The sequence below is a fragment of the Epinephelus fuscoguttatus genome, linkage group LG8, assembly GCF_011397635.1.
Source record: "Epinephelus fuscoguttatus linkage group LG8, E.fuscoguttatus.final_Chr_v1".
Lineage (NCBI taxonomy): Eukaryota > Metazoa > Chordata > Actinopteri > Perciformes > Serranidae > Epinephelus > Epinephelus fuscoguttatus.
Window position 1 is genome coordinate 16123835 of NC_064759.1, and position 24572 is coordinate 16148406.

At 41.4% G+C, this 24572-nt stretch overlaps 2 protein-coding genes across 3 annotated transcripts; both read left to right on the plus strand.

Annotated features, from left to right (window-relative positions):
* The first annotated feature begins 150 nt into the window (after positions 1–150).
* On the plus strand, positions 151–19155 carry usp5 (ubiquitin specific peptidase 5 (isopeptidase T)). Of its 2 annotated transcripts, none has more exons than XM_049583589.1 (20): positions 151–407; positions 974–1102; positions 1266–1332; positions 1439–1566; positions 1998–2143; positions 2491–2675; positions 3120–3214; positions 6118–6311; positions 6587–6658; positions 8920–9007; positions 9167–9292; positions 9371–9524; positions 10243–10405; positions 10493–10581; positions 12737–12922; positions 13314–13457; positions 13552–13694; positions 14674–14824; positions 15010–15094; positions 18240–19155. In XM_049583589.1, exons 1-20 carry the CDS (start codon positions 300–302, stop codon positions 18331–18333), a joined length of 2547 nt encoding a protein of 848 aa, XP_049439546.1. In that variant the 5' UTR covers positions 151–299; the 3' UTR covers positions 18334–19155. The 2 variants fall into 2 exon arrangements, with proteins under 2 accessions (XP_049439546.1, XP_049439547.1); XM_049583590.1 differs by having other exon boundaries at positions 12737–12865.
* Positions 19156–19420: 265 nt separating this feature from the next.
* On the plus strand, positions 19421–24460 carry cd4-2.2 (CD4-2 molecule, tandem duplicate 2). Its single transcript, XM_049583701.1, has 9 exons — positions 19421–19562; positions 20668–20709; positions 21016–21186; positions 21290–21430; positions 22780–23013; positions 23112–23180; positions 23304–23446; positions 23565–23632; positions 23855–24460. The coding sequence occupies exons 2-9, from the start codon at positions 20682–20684 to the stop codon at positions 23937–23939; spliced, it is 939 nt and encodes a 312-aa protein (XP_049439658.1). The 5' UTR covers positions 19421–19562; positions 20668–20681; the 3' UTR covers positions 23940–24460.
* Positions 24461–24572: the final 112 nt, after the last annotated feature.

Genomic DNA, 24572 nt, shown 5'->3' on the forward strand with positions numbered 1-24572 from the left:
GGCGACTGAGCTTTGGTAGATGCAATGCAAAAACAAATTTAGTGCATTCTTAAATATCGACTGATGCCAATACCCTACAGATTACGGTAACGAGTCGAAGCCCCTCGGCGTGCGGGCAACTGAGTTCGTTCGGCCTTCCCTCAACACAAGGCAGCATCTCATGATTCATTCAGCCAAACACAGACAGCAGAAGACGGGCCAGACAACGGAACCTCTTCCGAGCCGGGGAATTCAGAGGCTGGGGGTCCAAACTCAGAGGAGCAAGTGTCCCACTGCAAGGCGGAACTAGCTAGCTTGTCATGGCAGATGTTGGCGAGATTTTGATGTCGGTTTTGTCCACAATTCGGGTTCCGAAGCCCGGGGACCGTGTCCACAAAGACGAATGCGCCTTGTCATTTTCCTCGCCGGTGAGCCATCTTCTCTTTATAAATCAAAACGTCAGCCAGCAAACAGTGTTATTTCATTTCTCATTTACTTCGGCTCTCTCTTGTCTTTGTTACATGTAACGTTTTGTCAGTGCTTTCCTACTTTAGCGCACTGGCTTCATAGATTTTCCTGCTTCAACTAACTAGCAAGCTAGCGTCGAGCTAAGCTAATAATGCACTGTAATGGAAACTTAGCTGTGCTAGCTTGTTAGCTAGCTGTGTCAGTGTAACTGGGTATGCTGTCAAACTAGCTAGCAAGCTAATTTAGTCGTTTATGGTAGCATGACTGTTCATGCTGTCCAAATCATAGTAGCCTACAGTATTTCAATCTCCAGGCTGGAGTTTCTCGTCGACGTAGACAAGACTAAACCAGTGCTCAGCTGAATTGCAAGCGTTAGCCGGATGACTGGAGAGCTAGTTGTAACTGAAGATGTGACTTGGTTTAGACATTTACATTGCCTTCAACTTTAACTTCCCAAAGTTGTATCATAACAGAGAGAGATGAGGACAGGTTGTAACATTTAACATTGCCTGTGTCTTCATTCCAGGAAAGTGAAGGAGGCCTGTATGTGTGCATGAACAGTTTCCTTGGCTTTGGGAGTCAGTATGTGGACAGGCATCATGCCCGAACTGGCCAGAGGGCTTACTTCCACATCACCCGGACTCGCAAGGCTAAGGTGGACACTTTATTCTACTTTGTCATTTTCATCTAGAGACTGTGGTCAATTCCACATGTACACATATTTAAAACACGATTGAAACTATCCGCACCATCTTTTGACATGTCAGGTGAATTTATCTCAACACCCAATGATATCTTACTGTATGTAATACCCACAGAAGGAAGATGACAACAACTCTGGATCTGGACACCCGCCTAAGAAAAAGCCCACCAGACTGGCTATAGGTGATTGCATGAGAGATCATTTACACAGACACAGATAAAACAGGTGTCCTCTTTTGAGACTGACCTGACCTATGTCTGCCTCCCCTCTTGTTTCTGATCTGTACAGGGATCGAAGGAGGTTTTGATGTGGAGCAGGAGCTGTATGAGGAGGATGTAAAAGTGGTCATTTTACCTGACAGACAGGAGGTAACATCAGACGACCTTGGTACCATGCCTGACGTTGTGAGAGAGCGGGTGAGATAACTTGTGTGTTCTCTGGCATGAGAAGTGTTATCAATCCGCTGAGGTTCTGTCAGGGTTAATACAATGGCAGTATACTATCGTATAATATCAGGATTAACAATGGTACAGTTTCACAAAACCAAATATCACATTGTCAATACAGAAAGCAGTTTTAAAAAGAAATTATGATTGCTGTCATTAACAGAAGGCTTTCTGCAAACATGGGTAGTCTTTTCAGATCGTTGACAAACCTTAATACAATATATTGTACATTCTGTATATTCCTAAATAGAAGATCATTGTAGCACATGCACATAGAGATACACAGGGACATATGGATAATACATTTTGTTACCTTTAGTGATCAAGTAGTTGATAAGTGTCATCATGAGCTGTCGGTCAGGTTAAATTTGTTCCTGCCGATTTATTTGCCGTCTCTAAAGGTGTCCCTGTCAATGGCGGGTATCATGGCAGCCGACTCAGTGTCTCATGCCTTACAAGTTCAACAGTGGGATGGAGAGGTGAGACAGGAGTCGAGGCATGCCGCTGACCTTAAGCAGCTTGACAATGGACTCAAGATCCCTCCCAGGTGAGACATTATGTTACAACGGGCCCTTGAATAAGCCCACCATACAATTCCTTTTATATCAGTGACTTTATAAACAAAGATTCTCTTATTTTTTGCTCTAAAGTGATGAAAGACTGCAAAATTGCAAGTACAAAAATGTCCAGGCAATAAGGCTTTGCATTTAGGATCTATTGATCCGTTATTGTATTGGTCCATTAATGCTGTTGTGTCTCCAATAATAGAATTTAGAATAGAGATAGCTGTTCAGTTTTATTACTTAAAGCCCACAAGGGCAGTGTAAATGTCAAATATTTATTTCAGAACGTGTTCATTTAAGAGTTGTGATGCTTGTCTTTTCCACATCCTAGTGGTTGGCGGTGTGAGGTGTGTGACCTCCAGGAGAATCTTTGGATGAACCTGACAGATGGCAAAGTGCTGTGTGGTCGCAGGTACTTTGATGGCTCTGGGGGCAACAACCACGCCCTTCTCCACTACCAGGAGACGGGATACCCACTTGCTGTCAAACTTGGTACCATCACTCCCGATGGAGCAGGTAAGCAGATGGCTGGGTGATTTTTCTGTGGTAAAAATGTCCAACTGGATTTAAATAGCTTTTTTTAAATTGACTACATAGAACTTGTTTCTATACATTCAGTCAAATTGTGTCATTCTGATGACAGCAGCAGGCGACACAAGAGCCACAGAATTTGAACAGCAACCCATACCAGCTTTTATTCTAAAGTCTCCTTCTTATCTTACATACACATGTGAGCACATGCACCTCAGCTTGTTGAATGAACCACCAATCAAATATTCACTAAGGAAAAATAATGTTGCAGGCTAAATGGCTAGTCAGCTGCTCAGCTGCAGAACATTAAACGGCATGTTCCTGCAAATGTCACTTAGGTCCATTTAGATGCTGGCGTGGGCCTTACTCTTCAACACTGTGTCTGCTCATGTCTTGTAAGCCTCAATTGCCCCTGTTCTGTATGTCCAGATGTGTATTCCTATGATGAGGATGACATGGTGCTGGATTCCAAGTTGCCAGAGCACCTGACTCACTTTGGCATCGACATGATGACCATGGAGAAGGTAAGTTATGTGTTTCTGCTGTTTTTATTTCAAGCAGACTTTTTTTAAATTTTCTTTTAGTTTTCTCTAATTGATCTAATTAATTTCAAATATCAAATCTGCCAATTTCCCCCACTGGTTTGCATGTTCAACATTCTTGTAGACAGAGGTATTACTCAGCTTTCTGCTTTACGAATGAAGTGGTACAAATTTAGTCAAAGATATTGGATTTTTTCCAATTTTTTCTTCCCGTTGGCAGACAGCCAGACACTTATGGCTGGCTCTGCCTCATAGTGCAGCCATTGATTACATGGTATTACTAAGGGGTCTTAAATTCAGCTGCAGTGTTAGAGAGTGAATAGTGAATACCACAGGAAAATCATATTATTATAAGTCACCAGCTTCTCTTTCTGGTTCTACTTCTTTGTTATTTTTCCTTGCCAGCACACTGTTAACTGATACTTGTTTGTTTATATAACATATTATTAAATGATTATTATTATTATTATTGCTGATATATACACATATATATGTATGTATGTGTATATATATATATATATATATATATATATATATATATGTATATATATATATATATATATATATATATATGTATATGTATATATATAATGTGTGTGTGTGTGTGTGTGTATATATATATATATATATGTATATATATATGTATATATATATATATATATATATATATATATATATATATATTTTTATATTTATATATATATATATATATGTATATATATGTACAGTACAGGCCAAAAGTTTGGACACACCTTCTCATTCAATGCGTTTTCTTAATTTTCATGACTATTTACATTGTAGATTCTCACTGAAGGCATCAAAACTACGAATGAACACGTGGAGTTATGTACTTAACAAAAAAAGGTGAAATAACTGAAAACATGTTTTATATTCTAGTTTCTTCAAAATAGCCACCCTTTGCTCTGATTACTGCTTTGCACACTCTTGGCATTCTCTCCATGAGCTTCAAGAGGTAGTCACCTGAAATGGTTTTCCAACAGTCTTGAAGGAGTTCCCAGAGGTGTTTAGCACTTGTTGGCCCCTTTGCCTTCGCTCTGCGGTCCAGCTCACCCCAAACCATCTCGATTGGGTTCAGGTCCGGTGACTGTGGAGGCCAGGTCATCTGCCGCAGCACTCCATCACTCTCCTTCTTGGTCAAATAGCCCTTACACAGCCTGGAGGTGTGTTTGGGGTCATTGTCCTGTTGAAAAATAAATGATCGTCAAACTAAACGCAAACCGGATGGGATGGCATGTCGCTGCAGGATGCTGTGGTAGCCATGCTGGTTCAGTGTGCCTTCAATTTTGAATAAATCCCCAACAGTGTCACCAGCAAAACACCCCCACACCATCACACCTCCTCCTCCATGCTTCACAGTGGGAACCAGGCATGTGGAATCCATCCGTTCACCTTTTCTGCGTCTCACAAAGATTGGAACCAAAGATCTCAAATTTGGACTCATCAGACCAAAGCACAGATTTCCACTGGTCTAATGTCCATTCCTTGTGTTTCTTGGCCCAAACAAATCTCTTCTGCTTGTTGCCTCTCCTTAGCAGTGGTTTCCTAGCAGCTATTTGACCATGAAGGCCTGATTCGCACCGTCTCCTCTTAACAGTTGTTCTAGAGATGGGTCTGCTGCTAGAACTCTGTGTGGCATTCATCTGGTCTCTGATCTGAGCTGCTGTTAACTTGCGATTTCTGAGGCTGGTGACTCGGATAAACTTATCCTCAGAAGCAGAGGTGACTCTTGGTCTTCCTTTCCTGGGTCGGTCCTCATGTGTGCCAGTTTCGTTGTAGCGCTTGATGGTTTTTGCGACTCCACTTGGGGACACATTTAAAGTTTTTGCAATTTTCCGGACTGACTGACCTTCATTTCTTAAAGTAATGATGGCCACTCGTTTTTCTTTAGTTAGCTGATTGGTTCTTGCCATAATATAAATTTTAACAGTTGTCCAATAGGGCTGTCGGCTGTATATTAACCTGACTTCTGCACAACACAACTGATGGTCCCAACCCCATTGATAAAGCAAGAAATTCCACTAATTAACCCTGATAAGGCACACCTGTGAAGTGGAAACCATTTCAGGTGACTACCTCTTGAAGCTCATCGAGAGAATGCCAAGAGTGTGCAAAGCAGTAAACAAAACAAAGGGTGGCTATTTTGAAGAAACTAGAATATAAAACATGTTTTCAGTTATTTCACCTTTTTTTGTTAAGTACATAACTCCACATGTGTTCATTCATAGTTTTGATGCCTTCAGTGAGAATCTACAATGTAAATAGTCATGAAAATAAAGAAAACGCATTGAATGAGAAGGTGTGTCCAAACTTTTGGCCTGTACTGTATGTATATGTATGTATGTATATATATATATTATGATATATGCTCTTACTTTCATGGCCTAGCCAGTATCTTATACGCCTACTTTCCTCCACACCTGTTTCTTCACTGATTCCCTGCTGACATTAATTTATTTGCCACCTGCTTCTCTTCTTATGCAGAGTGCATGCTACACAGTTGTCAGCGTCTTAAGAAATCTGTACCTCTCACTGTGTATTATAATGTTGTTTCTTGTCTTGCAAATGTATTGCTGCACACACATAATTATATTGCACAGACAGGGGGTGGAGGAATTGTGTTACAGTGGAGCAGAAGACAAAGTGCAGCACTTAGTGCTGCGATGATGTGTCTTGTAGTTCCTCATCTGCTTGCTGTCATTACGACTCTGTATGGGCTAATTTTGCTCCTCCTGTTCAAAACTGCTCCTTCCTTTTTATGTATTTATTTATTTATCCTTTATTTAGCAAGGAACATCCCATTAAGATACAAGATCTCTCTTCTCCTCCTCATTGTTTTACGATCACTTTGACTTCTCTGCTCTTAGACCGAACGGACGATGACAGAGCTGGAGATTGCTGTGAATCAGCGCGTGGGGGAGTGGGAGGTGATCCAGGAATCGGGGACCACCCTGCGGCCCCTGTTTGGCCCTGGTTTGACTGGCATGAAGAATCTTGGCAACAGCTGCTACCTCAACTCTGTCATGCAAGTGCTCTTCACTGTTCCAGACTTCCAGAGCAAGTAAGTACCCTTTTACTCGTAGCTCCCATCCTCCTGCTCCTTCCAGCTGTTATGTTGACTGTGTCGCTTCCAGTGATAAGAGACAATGCTAATTCTTTTGACAGACTGCAATAAAAATATGATCAGGATGGCCACTACAGCATTAGAGTTGAAATCTTTTTTCTCATTTCTTGAATATTCCTTTTAAAAGTGACACTTTTCACACTGTCCAGCATTGACGCTGAGATACTGAATGTAAACAATTTTTCTCACATCCCGTCATTCATCCCTTCCAGGTACGTGTCTAACATCGACAAGATCATTGATGAAGCCCCAAGCGACCCCACCCAGGACTTTAAAACCCAAGTGTGAGTGTCCTCTCAAGGTGTCTGGTTATGTTCTGTGGCAAGCTCTTGTATTACTGTAATCGATGGACTCTAGTGATGTCTGCGTTGTGTAGATATAAAGAGGCCCAGACCGTGGGTATCTTCGGAGGTGATCTCTGTTTATTCCTCTCCTGACAACAGGTGGCAAAAACAAAATCCTCCGTCATACACAACCATACAAACTCCAGCCCCTACACAAATTAAACGACACAAGGTTATGTTAGGAAGAAGTGAACTTATAAACATATCTCAACAGCACTAAAACATAGAAATTACCACAAGAGCAATGCTGCTTACCTCTCCCACAGAGAACAACAGCAAAAGGGGAAAGGCAAGGTGGGAGAGACCCCTTTGAAGGTAGGGTACCCCCAAAGGTGAATGTAGGGGTACAAAAACTGAGTATCAGACTTTCCACATGTTGATTACAGAGGCCTAAGCGTGTCAGGTGATAACAACTGAAACAAATTGTGTGGAATTATAACATTTAACATTACAAATGTACATTTGACTTGTCACACATATTACTGCAGTATACAGTAAATGACCCTGTGACATTACCATTCTCCTTTGGCACTTAGGCCTCACCGATTCAAACAATGTCATGTCGATTTGCATTTCCATTGACAGTTTAAAGGTGCCGAGTCGTGCCTAGCTACGCCCAAGATGGACCATCTCCATTGTCAAGCCAAATGTGTGCCCGACCGCCTCCAAGCGCTAATGATGATATCTCATACACTGTAGCCAACCCCTTTTCTCCCCCTCAAACAAGCGTGTATTGCAAGCCTTGACTCGTGTTTGTGCAGGAGGCCTGAGAGAAAGATATTTATGAGTTCAGGGTTGGAGTTTAGTTTCTCTCCTGTGCCCTGTCTGTATTTTAATTATGTGCTTTATTTTATTGTTTCATGTCTGCTTTCAGCTGTATAGGAGTCGTATTAAGTCACAGCTGATTAAAAATCAACATTTCCTTACTTCGCTACTGCACAATAGAAAGCTTTTACATAACAAAATAACTATGGACTTCTATTGTGAATAATTTATAAGAAATTAAATGTGTTTATCACTGTAAAAGTGGAACTTTGTAAGTGGCTTTTCTTCAAGTCTACTAATGCCGCAGGGAAGAAGAGTACAAGCAGAAACAGCCACAATGAGATGTTAGATGAAGAGCTGCAGACAACAGGCTCTTACTGAAACTCTGCAAACAGCTCACCTCCAGCTGGTTAACTTGTGTTACCTGCTGTGCTGAGTAATGGAAAAACGCTTGCAGCAAAATAACGAGGGACTTTAGCAGTAGATCAGCACGCTGCTTTGAAATGTCGTTGACTTGCAACAAGAGCGTCATCAGTTAAAGACACACCTTTGAGTGGGTGGCCTGGTTGTAAAGGAGATTCAAATCCCTGCTGCGCTGGGCTTACACGCTGTGTCAAATTAAGTCAAGCCAGCACATGTGAATGGAAAAGCCCTTCTAGATGCCCAAAAGCACCCGTCAGTGGTATGTCAGGAAAGCAGAGGACAGGGTTTGATAAAATAATACACATTCCAAGGTGCTTTTTTTTGGCATGTCTTTTCTCATATAGCACAGCTTTCACACACGTGCATTCAAACACACATCCTGTCCTCTTTCCCATTCTGTCTTTTGCCATCATAGCCACAGAAGATGAAAGAAACCGTCAACATAAATACACACAAACATACACACAGTGTGCCGGCTGTCAGACCCAAAGCCGATTACAGATTCCTTTCCAGGCAGCTCCGTATTTAAATGTGATTTTTGTTTTTAATGTGGGTTATCCTCCTGAATAGAAACTCCCTATTGATATCAGCAGGTTTCAGACAAACCCACATTGACACTTGGCCTCTTGTTATGTTCGCTCCATGCCAGTGCAGGAAAAAAGAGCTTTGCTTCACACTTTTCGGAGGTCACTCATTTTTTAATTGCAAAACTGTGTGATATAAAATAAAGATCAGATTATATTTTATACTGTAGTTTTGTGTTTTCACTTGAAATCTGCCAGATTTGATGTGTCTGTGGCCTAATTCAAACGATCTCCACTGCTGTTGCTATACAAAAACTTTTTTTTTTTATACCCACCAGAGTAGAGAAAGTCCTCTCCCTGATTAGACATTCCACCATGTCATTTGAAAGCCAAAAATACATCTAGGCCTATATCCAAATCCTCCTCCTGTGTGAGACTGTGGTATATTGTTGGATGTGCAGTGATGTCGGCTTTGTTTGTTTATCACAGAGCCAAGCTCGGCTATGGTCTGTTGTCAGGAGAGTATTCCAAACCAGCACCAGACCCTGGCGATGAAAACGGTGCATCTGAACCCAGGGTAAGGGGAAACAATCAAACACAGTGGATTTACATGCCATAGTTTTGACAGATATCCACGGCACGTGTGGAATTTACTCTCAGAAATAAGTAAGAAAGTGGGCTTCCTAGTATTAGCTCTCATTGCTAACGAATTCCACTGTTCATTCTTTGTGTGCAGGGAGACCAAATCGGTATAGCACCACGAATGTTCAAAGCACTTGTTGGGCGGGGCCACCCGGAGTTCTCCACCAATCGACAACAGGATGCTCAGGAGTTTTTATTGCACTTCATAAACATGGTGGAGGTAAGGTAACACTCTCGCTCTGCTTCCTGTTTTGGTCTGTAGCTTTTGTCTTATACTTTTATTTCTTTTCACCCACAGAGGAATTGTCGCTCTGGAGCCAACCCATCTGAAGCCTTCAGGTTCCTGGTGGAGGAGAGGATTGTGTGTCAGCAGTCGCAGAAAGCCAAGTACACACAGCGGGTGGATTACATTGTCCAGCTGCCCGTGCCGATGGACCAGGCTACCAACACAGGTAAGAGCCTGATGGGATACAATGTCCAACTCAATCTGGAGCTCCACACATGATCACTGGTATCAGCTCTGCTCACTATGAGCTGCAAATCACAGCGCAAAGGCCACAGTACAGCACAGAGCTGCTGACGAATACTTTAAGACTTTAATTAAAAGCTAAGTCCCTTTTACTAGGAGACAGCTGATGGAGGCAGCTGCCCGGAGGAAGAGGGGCTCTGTTCGTTCAGGCTCTGCGATAACGCTAGTGTCTGTAAAAACTGTTGTTGCAAATTTTCAATCAGTCATTAGCGCAGTTAGCCTGCATTAGCATGGGTGGAACGCAAGAATCATTTTTAATACGCATGTTTGTGACTATTTGAAGTGTTACATGTTGTTACAGTGTTAATGACGATGTAGAGTCACCAGTTTTTAAGAGGGTACTCCAGAGATTTAGTATTGATCTTCTATAAAGTTGAGGTGATGACATGATTAGAGTTAAGTTTTTTAACAGGCTGTGTAGTAAACCTCGTGACAAATAAACTGATCTTTGTGTGTATAAAATCGGTGGAGCGTTTCTATAAGGTGGTTCAATAAGGGCTCTGTAAGTGTCGGATGTGATGTGTTTATTTATGCTTCGCATCCTGAGTTGTATTTGTACATTCACAACAGTGTATTGGTTTTGTGTGTTAAATACAGTTGCGTGTGTATGTTTCTCAACCATGTCCATATTTCTCTAACAGAAGAGCTTCAGGAGGCGGAGCGGCGGCGTGAGGAGGGGGACTCATCAGCCCCTACAGTGCGTGCACAAATCCCCTTCACAGCTTGCATGGCGGCCCTCAGTGAACCAGAGATCCTCACAGACTTCTGGAGCTCAGCTGTACAGTCCAAGACTACTGCTACCAAGTATGAAGAGACAGGCACACGTACAGAAAGTGATGAAGCAAATCTTAAGATGTATTTATTAATACCAGGTTTTGTCTCATTTGTCAGAACAACCCGCTTCGCCTCTTTCCCCGACCACCTGGTTATCCAGATTAAGAAGTTCACCTTTGGCCTTGACTGGGTGCCCAAGAAACTGGGTGAGCAAGAATTAATATTATTAAATGATTGTGTTGAAAAGATAAGTATTTTTCTTGCTCTACACACAAATGTATATGCAAACAGATATTAAAACACAAAGCAATTCATGTTGCAAAGACTCACTGTCATATTCCAACAGGGATGGTATCATTAAGAGTTTATTGACACTGCTACTTTTATCGATACTCCTTATTTGTTTCGTACTTTATTGATACTCCAATCGGTTCTTTTTCATTATATTTGTTTTGCTGAATTATTGCTTTTTAGAAAATATAGTAATTGCCAATACTTTGTCCTATGACATAAAATCTGTCAGGAAATACCCCTACTTGTGAATTTTGAAGCTTTTATGTGACTTAAAAAAGGCATTTGCTAACAAGTGGCTAAATGAGACTACAGGAAGTCAAACCAAATGCAGCCTTACAGTCTTGTTGTGGTGGCAACGTTAAGTAGCGTCAGACCTGTTAAAACGTAATTGAACAGGCATCCTTTCAAGTGCAAAGTTAGTCCACTAAACAAGCTTTTTTCCCCACAAAGACTGCCTCATATCGTTAGGATAAATGTCAGAGAACATATAAAAAACGACATGTAAACGTGTTGTCTTACCTTACCGGTGTGCTGCCATGTTTGTTTATCATCTAGTGCTGCGTTCCAGGCAACTGGGAACTGGGAAATTTCCGAGTTGAAATCTCAGAGTTCCCACCTCAAAGCGTTCCAGGTGCACAGCCACAAACATGAACACAAAATCTGTGTGACCGTGACAAACTGATGTTTCTGTGGTGCACAAACAGTTTAACAGACAGTTTTACATTGTCCTAAAGTCTACCGTGTATCAGACACAGCATCACCGCATCCACAGGGGCTGCCATATTTGTTTGTTGGTTATGTGACGTCAGAGGTCGGAAACGTGAAATTGAAGAACGGGAGGGAGAGGGAGAGGGAGAGGGAGAGGGAGAGAGAGAGAGAGAGAGAGAGAGAGAGAGAGAGAGAGACAGACATGCAACAGGTAGAGGACGAATGGCTGCTGCAGTGCTGCGTAGCTCTGGAGATTGGTGGTGTACCTGTGAGGAATGCCTCTGTTGCAAGGAATGGGACGGGTTGCAGCCTTATTTTCAAGGTCTGGATGTGACCGAGGACGAGACACCTTTACCTGGAGTAACGTTAGTATCCAGCTGGGCTTTATCTAGAGCTGGCGAGATATATTTCGGCCGCGCTTTGGAAAGCAGAGCTAGAGGGATAAACAAACACGGCACCACACCGGTAAGGTAAGACAACACGTTTACATGTCATTTTCTATATGTTCTCTGACATTTATCCTAACGATATGAGGTGGTCTTTGTGGAAAAAAGCTTGTTTAGTGGACTAACTTTGCACTTGAAGGGATGCCTGTTCACTTAAGTTTTAACAGGTCTGATGCTACTATGCGCCTCGGCTGTATCTAGGCTAACGGCTAACATGCTAACTAATATTTTTATGTCACTAGTCACTTGAAACAAATTTAGGACGATAGGAGACGGGTTGAAATAAACCGAAATTTCCCTTTAAGTCGTGACGATAGTGTGGTTTGTTTATGGCCTGACATTAGCTTTTTACCTCTGCTGATTACAGTTAGGTTTCAATAATCATGAAAGTTCATTTGTGAAGATTACCTTGCTGAACAAAATGTGTAAGTATCATAAACGTGTTTGTCACAGAGCTTATTTTCTGCAATGCAAAATTCAGTGGAAAAATCCCGTGGGCTCTTTGACGGAGGAACCAGGGCGATGTTAACTTCTGTGTCGTTCTACAAAAAAACGTCATCCCTGGAGCACTTCATTCTACTCTCAGTCTATTTCTATGGTCCTGACACACAAGTGGAGCTCCTCAGCTGTTCTGTACAAACAGATGGACCGTGATTCACCAGCCAATAGCATGACGGAGGAAGAGGCCCACAGAGCCTGAGGAGCAACATAACACATTAACACATTTTAACAGTTACAAAGTCACCTATGGGGAAAATTAACAGCATGTCGGAAGACATTTACATAACTTTTCTCAACTTCCCCACACAGCCATCGGGACAATGTTGTACAATGTTGTTTCTAACGTTAAGGTGTGGGAAACAAGTATTTGGACTGAAGTGGATGATGAGTTAGATCATTTTCTTTTTTGCAGACGTAAGCATCGATGTTCCTGATACTCTGGACCTGAGCGCACTACGTGCAACCGGCCAGCAGCCAGGGGAAGAGCTCCTACCAGAGGTGGCCCCGCCCCCACTCATGACCCCAGATGTGGAGGTTAAAGGTATCCTGGGTTCCCATGGCAACGATGAGGACGACTCTCTCTACTCCCCACTGCTGTGTTAGTCTGTCTGTCGTTTCTGCTCTTCTCCTTCTCCCTCTGTGGCGCTCTTATTTGTCCACCCTTGTTTCCTCCTTTTCTTCTTTTCTGCCTTTTCTGTTCCCTTGCGTCCTTCAGTTGCCTTATCATTTGTTTACTTTTGCAGTGTGGCGTTTAAGTTGCAAATTAAAATATGATTGTAATGGTTCTGTTGTTGGTGTATATGAGTTGACGCTTCTGTATATTATTTTCATTATTTTGGAAGGAAGCGCTCTGGGCACAAAAATAGACCAACAGTGTTTTTTTCTTTTGCCATTAATCAGTGTTTCCACAAGAAAATGAAAATCAGCAAACGTGTGAGCTCCACAAAGTACATCCAAGTAATTCAACTTTTTCCTATTAACACACTCAGCTCCAGTTCTCGATGACTCCACTGTATCCCAGTTATGTGAAATGGGATTCCCACTGGAGGCCTGCAGAAAAGCGGTGTACTACACTGGGAACACTGGAATCGATGCTGCCATGAATTGGATCATGGGCCACATGGATGACCCAGGTGTGCAGAGCAGCAGGACTTAAGCAGAAAGCAAGTCAGCAGTCGGTGCGACTGCTCCTTTAACTCATGTTCTCCTCCTTTTGATTGGCTGCAGACTTCGCAGCCCCCCTGGTGTTGCCAGGCTGCAGCTCTGGCCCCGGGACCACACCCACAGAGAGCCTCTCCGAGGAGCATCTGGCAACCATCGTCTCCATGGGTTTCAGCCGAGACCAAGCAACCAAAGCACTGCGAGCTACGGTGAGAATCAAACTCCTTCCAGTTAGAGATGGGGATTTGACTAATTTCATATGTCACTACTCTAAAAGTAGAACTTTGCCAATACAGGCACAGCTGCTGCCTTTTTTTTTATATTTAGACAGTAACATTGCCAAGTTTCATCATTCCTGGAGACTTTCACAGTTGTTGGCCTTAATACCGCAACAAAAACTAGTAACAGGATTTTGCTAAAAGTTGCACTAAGCTGTCAGAAGCACTGGTAAGAGATAAGTCTGAGAAGTTATTTACTGTATGTGGTAGCTAATTTACATTAGCTTTCACAGTTTTGCCTCCATGTGTGATGAAACAGCTGGAAATTATTATTTTTTCAATAACTGAGGACAGTGTGTCACAGGACAAAGCACTGCTGATGAGAGTCGCAGAGAAAACACCTGCTGACTAACAAAAATTTGCCTCTTACTAAAGCAGCTATTGAGTTTTCTTTTTGGAAGGTTAATTAGGATTACTAGATTAGTATGTTTTCCAAAGTAGGCGTAGGTCAAGATCTACATTTCAAAGATTTTTTGCCACTTATTTGTCAGTGGGTCACTTACACAAGTGAACTAGTTAGACAAAGAGCTGCAGGTACCAGTTTGTGTGACCCTCAAACCTCCACTCCAGATGATCGAGGTGAGCAAAGATTTTTTTTCCGGTTGTCCTGTCGTTCGCTACAGTTCCACGTTGAGGCAGAGAAAACACTTTCTGTATTATTACAGTTACGTCATTATTACAGTTATATTATTACAGTGTTATCAATTATTTGGCTTCTTCATAAAAGTGAACTTTGACCATCATCGATTGCCAGACCTTTAACAAAGGGCCTCAGCTGTCTTTGGCCCTCAAACTTAAAGTTGTACTTGTAACATCAAAACAGACTTCTAGAAAAGCTTGTATTTGACCAAAAACTTCATTTCTTGATATCCTCTGGAGATGTCTCCTCTAACCGGTGTTTGTTTCACAGAGTAATATCCTGGACCGGGCAGTGGACTGGATCTTCTCCCACCTGGATGACCTGGACTCCATGGATGTGTCTGAGGGCGGCCGCTCAGCCGCAGAGAGTGAAGGTGGCAGGGATCCTCCGCCTGGGCCTCGTGTCAGAGACGGACCAGGCAGTAAGTCCCAAGGAGAAGGATCAGAGATGAGGCATTCAAAAATGATCCTCAGACTAGTTGCAGTGTTCAAACATGAAATATAGACTGCAGTGACATTACGACCTTTTATTTTAAAGACATGCTCTTTCAGCCATCATAATTTAATTATATATGTTAAAAATAATATTTTTTTCTACTTCATCCAGAGTATGAGCTGTTTGCATTCATCAGTCACATGGGGACAAGCACAATGTGCGGCCACTATGTCTGCCACATCAAGAAGGATCAGCAGTAAGTGTTTTTTTGCCTAGTGCTTTTTACCTTTAAGGCAGGGGTGTCAAACTCATTTTAGTTCATGGGCCACATACTGTCCAATTTGATCTCAGATGGGCCAGACCAATAAAACCATCGCACAATAACCTATAAATACCATTAGCTCAGATATTTTCCCATTTTTGTGTAAAGAATTACAAGTACATTCTGTGGAGGTTCATCCTTTTACAAACAGATGAACAGCCTGAGATGTCTCAGGTAAAATAAGTGCACTTTCAACAGTATGTCTCACTTTTCCCACATTCCGTCAGTCTACTTCTCACTGTCATTCCATGTGCATTTATCCACACATTTCCTGATACAGATTCTATTGAACTGAAGCTACTGCTTTACAATATTTTGCACTATGTTTAATATCTTTAAACATGATCACAGTAAGTATTCATGATGCTTTATAAAGACAACTTCGGTATTTTTCAACCTGGGCTCTATTTCCCCATGTGTATGTGTGCGTATGATTCATGGGTACCACTTGTTCTAAAATTGGTTCAGTATTGAGCCGCGAAATGAGCTAAAACGGTAATGGGGGCAAATGCGTCCTGTATAAAAGTGCTTTTTTTTTTTCGCCACTGACCAGTTCAGATCACCAGTGTTATCTCTGTAGATAGCATATGGTAGCGGCCCTGGGGCAGTGGTGAATGTGAATGAGTGGAGTCAGCTGTCAGTCAGTGTTGGAGCAGAAAGGCGGAAGTTGTCCCCGCTCGGTATTGTAAATGAGTATGTGTGTGTGAAGTGTGTGTTTTTTCGCCACTGACCGGTTCAGATCGCCAGTGCTATCTCTGTAAATAGCATGCTAACTTAGCCTTTCCCTTACCTCTGGGCTGTGTGATATCACAAGCTTTGCTCCACTATGTCTGTAGCTCTCTCTACTCGTGGGACAGCCGTTTTCTTGAGGAAGAAGTGTTTCGGGATTGGATGTCTTCTCTTCTTTGGCTGGCAGTAGTCATCTTGGGAGAAGTGAGCACTGCAGACCCTATGGTCTGCAAGGCGCAGTGTCTGCAGAGGAGTGTTAGCATCCATTTGAAGCACAACTAGCCACAACTTCAGCATCTCGCCGTCCGACAAAGGCAGCCTATGAAAGCTGTACTGGGTGTTGCGCGACATCCTGTTCTTGCGTTCGGGAAAAAGGCCTGTTTATTTGAGCACTCCAAAAACTCCGGTAACACGTAAAAGACTCCGTCCTCTGACTCTTCTAGCGTAACACACACTTCACACACACATACTCATTTACAATACCGAGCGGGGACAACTTCCGCCTTTCTGCTCCAACACTGACTGACAGCTGACTCCACTCATTCACACTCACCACTGCCCCAGGGCCGCTACCATATGCTATTTACAGAGATAGCACTGGCGATCTGAACCGGTCAGTGGCGAAAAAAAGCACTTTTATATGGGACGCATTTGCTCCCATTACCGTTTTAGCTCATTTCGCAGCTCAATACTGAACCAATTTTAGAACGAGTGGTACCCATGAATCATACGCACACATACACATGGGGAAATAGAGCCCAGGTTGAAAAATACCGAAGTTGTCCTTTAAGGGATGTTTTTGCTGTTTCAAAGCCTCAATTTGTCATTTAAAAGTCAGAGCTGTTGAAAAAATGTCATTGCAAGTCTCAGATCCTCAGATATAATTAATATCATGCAAATCCCATGTTCTGGAAGAAACAACAAAGTTGAGTTACATTCTCACAAGTTGTCTGTTCTTTTATCAGTAGTTCATTTAGTCATGAAATGTGAGATGTGTAGCTGATTCTGTAGTACCTCAACAGGGGGCACCATACTCCAGGTCTGGTTTAAACAGAACGAGCACCTGATGTGATCACAGTACAAAGTATTAACCTTTCATACAACCAGGTTTAAAGGATTTATTTCATTTATTTAACCTTTATTTAACCAGAAAGTCCCATTGAGATTGAAAATCTCTTTTACAACCAGCCAATCAAAACGCATTTAAAATGCAACAAATGCAACATAAAATACAAAAATCCACAATAAACAACAACTATTCAAGCACAGTGGCATCTCAAGAAAAACACTTGTGTCAACTTAGGAAGAAAACACCAGATTTACTTTATATTTTGATATTAGTAATGATCCCATCTGTACTAACAAATAAATTATGAGATTGCTCAAAAATGACCATTATGTGTTCGAATATGAAAATGTTGGTCCTTTGGGAAAAGCAGGTGTCACTTAGCCCAAGTGGGATATTTTATTATCGCCACCAGACGTAGGCCTAGAGGGGATCATATGTTTGGTGGTGCACATTCCTGCTTGTGTGCATACATGTGTGTGTATCTGTCTGTCCATGACTAATCTCCCAAACCACTGGATTTTGTGTGCACATTTATGACTATGCTCAAGGACCTCTCATAGTTGTAGTGACTAACATATTTTGAAAAACCTATTTTATTGTAGTCTTAACTACAGAAGTTCAAATACCATTTTTTTCCTTCCCTGTACCAATTGTGATACCTGAACCTGCGTGTCAGCCAGTACAGATTACCAATCAAATGCCAGTGTTGTTAGAAAAATAATATACAATGAAAATAACATCTATACTACTAACCCATTTCCATGTCAAACCACTAAATAAAAGAAGATCATAAAGGCCATTTATCGTTTGTTTTTAGACCAAAGTGTATTCACAGATATTCTAATAATAATAATTAGAGTACCACCCTCGAGGGGGTTTAAGTTTGTTAATAAATTAGGTGGTAACAGATCAGCATATAGACCTGCATTCTCGCCAATACCTTACCCAGCATTTCAGGCAGTATCAGAGGCATTTCCGACATTTTGGCCTTTGTCGTGGCTCAAAAACTGACATCCATAGAAAAGTTTAGTGTCATTTTGAACCAGAGCATTTGCAGATTAATTCCATACCTGATATGTTAGGATCCATGAAAGTTAGGGACGATACGAGATGCTTTTGTTGTCTTCGCCACCATCTTGAATATAAGGGGGCCTGCCCTGCACTCCCTGTTCCCCATCTTCATGCCCCCAGACACACCTGAAGGAGATCTGCACTTACTGAGTTTCACTTGTCTGTTATCAAGTAGCTCTGTGTGAACTGAGCGATGTCTCTGTTTTACAGGTGGGTCATCTTCAACGATCAGAAGGTGTGCGCTTCAGAGAAACCTCCCAAAGACCTGGGATACCTCTACTTCTACCGAAGAGTGGCTGAATGAGACAAAGGAGCGTTACACTTGGGGTAAAGGAGGAGTAATGTGGACGCTAACACAAACACACAAGACAACATTCATAGTCGCACCCCACCAAGCTCTTACAACTGCCCCGGCACGCTTCACAGCTGACGACAGTGTAAATAAATCCCTCAGATTGCATATATACACAGTTAAATGAATTGGTGCAAATGTACAGATAAAGTGTTTGGGGGGGGGGGGGATTTTTGTTTTTGATCCTTCGATTACAAACCACGGGCCTGTTCAGAGAAGATTCAGTTAGTTCCTGGACAACTATGCTGGGTAAAACCATTTGAAAACTGTGTAAACAGCTGTTTCAGGTTTTAACTCAGCGTCATGGAACAGGCCCCGAACATTCAAAGGAACCTCGGTTGCTAAATCCATTCACTCTTTATTAATACGTTTGCTTAACTACCATTTTCCATGTCCTGACTATTGATTTCCACTGCCATCAGTAGTCACTGCCACTCCCCATCAAAATATGTTGCTTCGTGCCCTCTCTTCTTTTATTGGACGGTTGCAGCTTGGTGGCCCCGGTTAAGCGGGGCACCAGCTCCTCCTCCGCCCGTTTCATCGAGGAAGTAGAAAAAAAAAACACAGCTAAAACATCCACGCTGAGAGGATCAAACAAGTAACAGCTCAAATGTGTGTTTAAAAAAAAGGAAATAAAAAAGTCAAAACACCAAATCAACTTGTTTTTTTCTTTAAAGGTTGGTGAGGGTGATATCTGGGTGATTTTTGTTTTTATTTTGCAAACAAATCCTTTGTTACTTCTGCTGTGACAAATAAAGAATTGTCTTTCTGTCATTCTGCCTTTTTCTTTAATTAAATTGAACGTTTGCTGTTGGTTTTTCCGTCTCATGAGTTGCCACAATCCCACAAATTCTATGTATATTTGAAATATAGTTAACGCCTTTGTTTTAAGAGTTTTTAAGCCACTGCATAGAGCTTTCCTCAACTTCCTGTGAAAATGGCGCTGTGTAGAGAATCCCAGGCCTAGTTTTTGCGTGAAAGCGCAGGCATGAAGAGCAAACCCACAAAGAGCTGGGGGGTTTGCATTGGCCTACAACTTTCCAAGGTGCAAGCAGCTTCTCAGATGTTTTCCGCCTTCTTCAGTTTTTGCATCCTTCGATGAAGCGAGACACAGAAAGGATTAACAAAGGTTTTGGCCTTCAGTAAAAGCACAAAAGACACTGCACTGCTTCAAAACTGAGGTAAGATCCGTTATGAAATTTCAAGTTATGAAGTTTCATGTTGTCGAATGAAATGATTGGATTTGATGTCACCATTTTGAAACCATTTTCATTTGCTTCCGTAAGTTCAAACTGAGCAAAGAAGGATGAAACAATTTAATAAGAAATATTAAACATTTTATATGTTGTCTCTATTGTCTCTCCTCTTACATTTAGGTTTCTAAAGAAATTAAGATTACAAATATAAGAGCTTAGATCAATGCTGCTAAACAGATGTGAAAGAGAAATGTGCCTATCCCCGAGCCTTGAGTGTGTACCTCAAGGTCACTCTTATTTCGGTGTTTATGATTCTTTATTTTCTCAAAGCTTAAACTATTCAGTCAGTGAAGTGAAATACATTGACAATATGACAACTGAGACTTTTTAGTCGAATTTTGATGCAGTTATTGAAACGATGAAATATTGATTATTGGTCCGATTCCAATTGTTTGGCTCTCCAAAATAACTACTATACCAAGACACGCTCTGTGTTGTTGAAATGATCACATAGATTCAAGTATTTTAGCTTGCCAAAAAAGTCCATTTCTAAACTGTTTAAGATCATGAAACTTATCAAAGAGTAATGAGACAAAGAGTGATAAATGGCCTGTCAGAATTTTTTTGAGAATATATTCTATTCAGTTTTATTACTAAGAAAAATGCACGAAAATTATTACTTTCTTAACAAACTTGTGCCAAATGTACAAGAAGATCCATTTGTACTACACCGAAGCATCTTCACATGTGTTACTGATTATGTTCAATAAATGCAGAAGAGCCAAAACATGCTGGAATTTTTCCCGGGGACATTTGTTTCAGGTTCTTCTTTTTAAATGTTGCAAAGCTTTTTTTTGTAAATCAAATTTATCATACGAAATATGAGAAGGAAGGAAGTAGAGAACAACAGTAGCTCAGTGGTTAGGGCTCATATGCTTTTCTAAGATGCATATCTCGAACAGAAGCTGTGTGTGGTGTCTCTAACCTGGAAATATTTGCTTTCACATCATGAACTTCAGCATTTAAGTTATTTCTGTGAAATATGTTTGTCTTGAGCGAGAAGTACATTTGTGTTATTTTTACCCCTCAGATCCAACACCTGCAATGAAGACAGTAGTTTGGTTTGGTTTTGGTGAGTGAAAATACTTAATTTTATTATATATAATTCATTAAAATAAAGGGTTAATGAGTTGATTGATCCAAGTCCTTTTATGTTTAGAAGACTCAGTTAATCTACCTTGGAAAATAGCTGCAGTTGTGTTTTGCTCTACCTTTTAAATTCAATCTGATAAACCCTTACCTTAATTCATATTCACTGTTTGAGTCTACAGTAATAGAATATATTGTGATGACATCTGTTCTTGTCTTTGTACATTAAGTTTGTGATATTCTACTGTGAACGTATCATATCAAGTGATGTGTGATCCTCTCTCTATAGTGCTCTGTGCACTCTCAGCTTCAGGGAAAGTGTTTGTTGCAAAACAAGGGCAAAAAACCATGCTCGAGTGTGGGGTCAGCACCTACTCTGACACCCTGGAGTGGAATCATGAGAATGACCTGCTCTCTAGCACTCCAAAAGTACAAAGGAAGTACAGCTTCCCTCGCACAGGTACAAACAGTTTATCAGAAAAATAAAACAGTCAACATTATCTGCAGCACAACATATTGTTCTGAAAATGTCACTGTTGTCAATTGCATATTTTCTGCTCCAGGCAAATCTGACACTGCATTGAGGTCAAAGGTAAGGCCGGAAACAAGACTGGAGATCGCTGGAGTCAAGGTGCAAGATGCTGGAAAGTTCACTTGCAAGGCAGATGGGAAAAGTTACCAACACACACTCCTTGTGGTTTTAGGTGAGCACACAACCCAGGAAATATGTATATTTTGAAAAATATTGGCATTGCACAGAATACAGAGTGAGTGGGTTTACGTCATCATTTCAATCAGGATTCTGATGGTGCAGTTTAAACACTCGTCTTTTTGGTGAAAGTCATTGTACTGTGTTAAAAGAAATTCCTCTGCCCACAGTAATTAGTTTGATAAAAAAAAAAATAAAGTGAAAATTTGAGGAGGGTTAGGAAAGAGAGGTAAAATTAAATACTCTTTCATCAAACAGTTAAATGTCACAGGTCAGTTTTACGAATAAGAATAATTTCTGCACATTTACTAAACGAAGTAACTTTTGAAGAATTCATTTTGAAATGAATTATTTTTATTTGTCAGTCCACACAATCAGGCAATGAGCAGTTGAAATGTACCTCTTTGGGTATCCTGCTTATATACACGCATGCATCGAACGAGGGCGGTAGCACAGGGCCAGCCATAGCAGCTTAGTATGGCAGTTTGGGTTTTTGGTGCCTTGCTCAAGGGCACCTTGACAGTGCCCAGAAGCAAACTGGTACCTCTCTAGCTGCCAGTCCACACTCCATACTTGATCAGTATGGGGACTTGAACAGGTGACCCCGTGGTTCTCAAGCCCAGTCCCCACGGGCTGACCTACTGTGTCCAAATATTGTGGGTATTTAATGCAAAATATTGTACACACACACACGTATGGAATTAAAAATAAATTTATTATTGCATCTTTATAAACTTTAGAGACAGATTTATAAAAACAACTGGCAAAATCAAAGCAGCAGATGCCGAAATATCCTAATTGATGTCCCTTAATCTAGCTCAAGATCCAAACTTTTACTGTGAAGCAACTCGATAATATCTTTCATTAGACCCTCCCTGTCTGGTAAACGTTCATACCTTTAAACCCCCCCCCTTGGCCAGACTGAAACACAGGCCTCCTGATAAGTAAAAAAACATGTAGTTTCAAAGCTCAGGCGGAGATAACATCGTCAAAGATTTCTTTCAAACTTTAGCGTGCTCCCTATTGTGCAGCTATTTTCACCAGCGAAGCAGTATTTTTCATTATGATTAAATTCGACCTTTATGTGTAAAATTGCCTGAGTGCCCCTTTAATTTCATGATTTAATATCCCTAAATTTCAGATTTTCCGGCCTGTAAAGCTGTGACCATTTTGTGCAGCAATAAGTACAATGATATATTTTCATTTTGCTCTTCCTCTCATGTCATAAGGGTGTGTCACCTTCCTAATGATCTGGATGAAGTCCCTCATCTGGCATGGCCTCCTCTTGCTTTTTGCCATTCTCACTGTATCCTCGCCCTTGTCTGTTGTCCCTCTCTGTGTCAGTCTCGGCCAGCTCCTCTGGAGATCTCCTGCTGGGCAGTGAGGTTACGCTCAAGTGTCAGGTAACAGGTCTGAACCCGGACTCTACGGTGCAGTGGGAGAGTCCAGGTGGAAAGTCACACGCAGGGTCACAGGCTGAACTCAAATCTGTAGCCCGCTCTGATGCAGGAACCTGGAAGTGCACGTTCTCCTATGACGGAACAACGTACAGTGAGAGCCTAGAAATCAAAGTTCAAGGTAGGACACTTTTACTCAAGTCTTTGCAAATGAAACACAACAAAAGCTACCTGTGTGGCCACTGGCAAAAACAAGATGTGCTGTGTTTTTGCTTTCAGAACCGAAAACAACTGCACCGCCCCCTACCCAAAGGTCAAAGGACAACAGTAAACCAAGCTGCCTTGACTGTACGGACTGCATGTGTTTGTTTGGGTAAACCCTCTGTAAGCACGTTAACGAAAGTGATTCTTCACTGGATGTGTCATTGATTCCCCACTTTCTGCCATGGTCTGTTTTCATGGCTCAACCAGGTGTTACTCATCCTAAACTCAACAATTCTCTGCTGCTGGGGCTCAGCTGGTGGATGTGGGTTGCAATTGGAGTGGGCTGTCTGTTTGTGCTTCTCCTGATTGTCCTTATCGTTGTCCTGTGCGAGAGGAACAAAAGAAGGAAGGTTGGTATATAAAGGGAATCTTAGTGCTTTGATTTAAATAGGTAGGTGGGATGAAGGGTTGGGTTACTGAGGCAAACAAAAAAATTCAAATCTGACTCTCTTTTTTTTTCTGCTACAGAGGAAATTTCGAAGCATGAAGAATGGTGGACTCCCGATGAGGCCCAAGAACTACTGCCAGTGTAACCGGTAAATGTTCTTAACTTACTTCTATCTAGTAAAAAAAAAAAAAAATTACTTCATCCCCTCTCCGGTAATCTCTGTTCACTTTACAGATGCTTTCTAATAGACTCTTTTCACTTTATATTAATGACTGTTTGACCTTCATTTTCACTGTGCCTTTTACCAAGTACTTCATTATTGTGTCGTAATTAGTGTGAAAACTTCTCCTCTTTCCTCTCTTTATCGCAGCCCAGCAGCTGCAGCAAAACCGCAGCAAGGACGCCGGAGAGAGAAGCCATCAGCTCCCCCTCTGCAACCCCTGCTAATGGAGTGACATGAAAGACAGATCGAAGAAAGGACAGATAGAAAGAAAGAACGACAGAGAGAGAGAGAGAGAGGGTGACAGGGAAGGAAAGAGAGGGACAGATAGAGATAAAGAGAGTGAGTGAAAGAATTTGGCATGAATGTAAATGGGCTTTTGAATGCTGGAGATGAAAATAAAAATCAAATGTAATGATGTGGGCACTTTTGAGCTTTTCCACCAAATATAACCAGTGAAGTGAATGCAAATAGGCTCCTCCACTGCTAGAGAGAACAGCAACTGTCTGTACTTGTTTTTGACATTTATGCAGCACAATCACGTGTTAAGAATATCCTTGTATAAAGCATTGTCATCCTCTAATGTGCTTGCTATGGTAAATTTCATTCAGCTGATGTCAATATATTTTTCTTTCTTGTGTTTCTGTGTATTTGATAGATGTACACTTTGTCTTTATTTCTGTAAATGAAAATATTCGAGTGTTGTATGTTGAAGTTTTATGTCTTTTTTTCCCCATCAGATAATAAACTATAAGAACACCCAAATGCAAGATTTGTTTTTTCTATATGACTGACCAGGGAGGCTTTTATCACTGAGAAAATCACAAAAAGCTGAATGTGTATTGTTTCCTGTGTGTCCCCTGAGCAT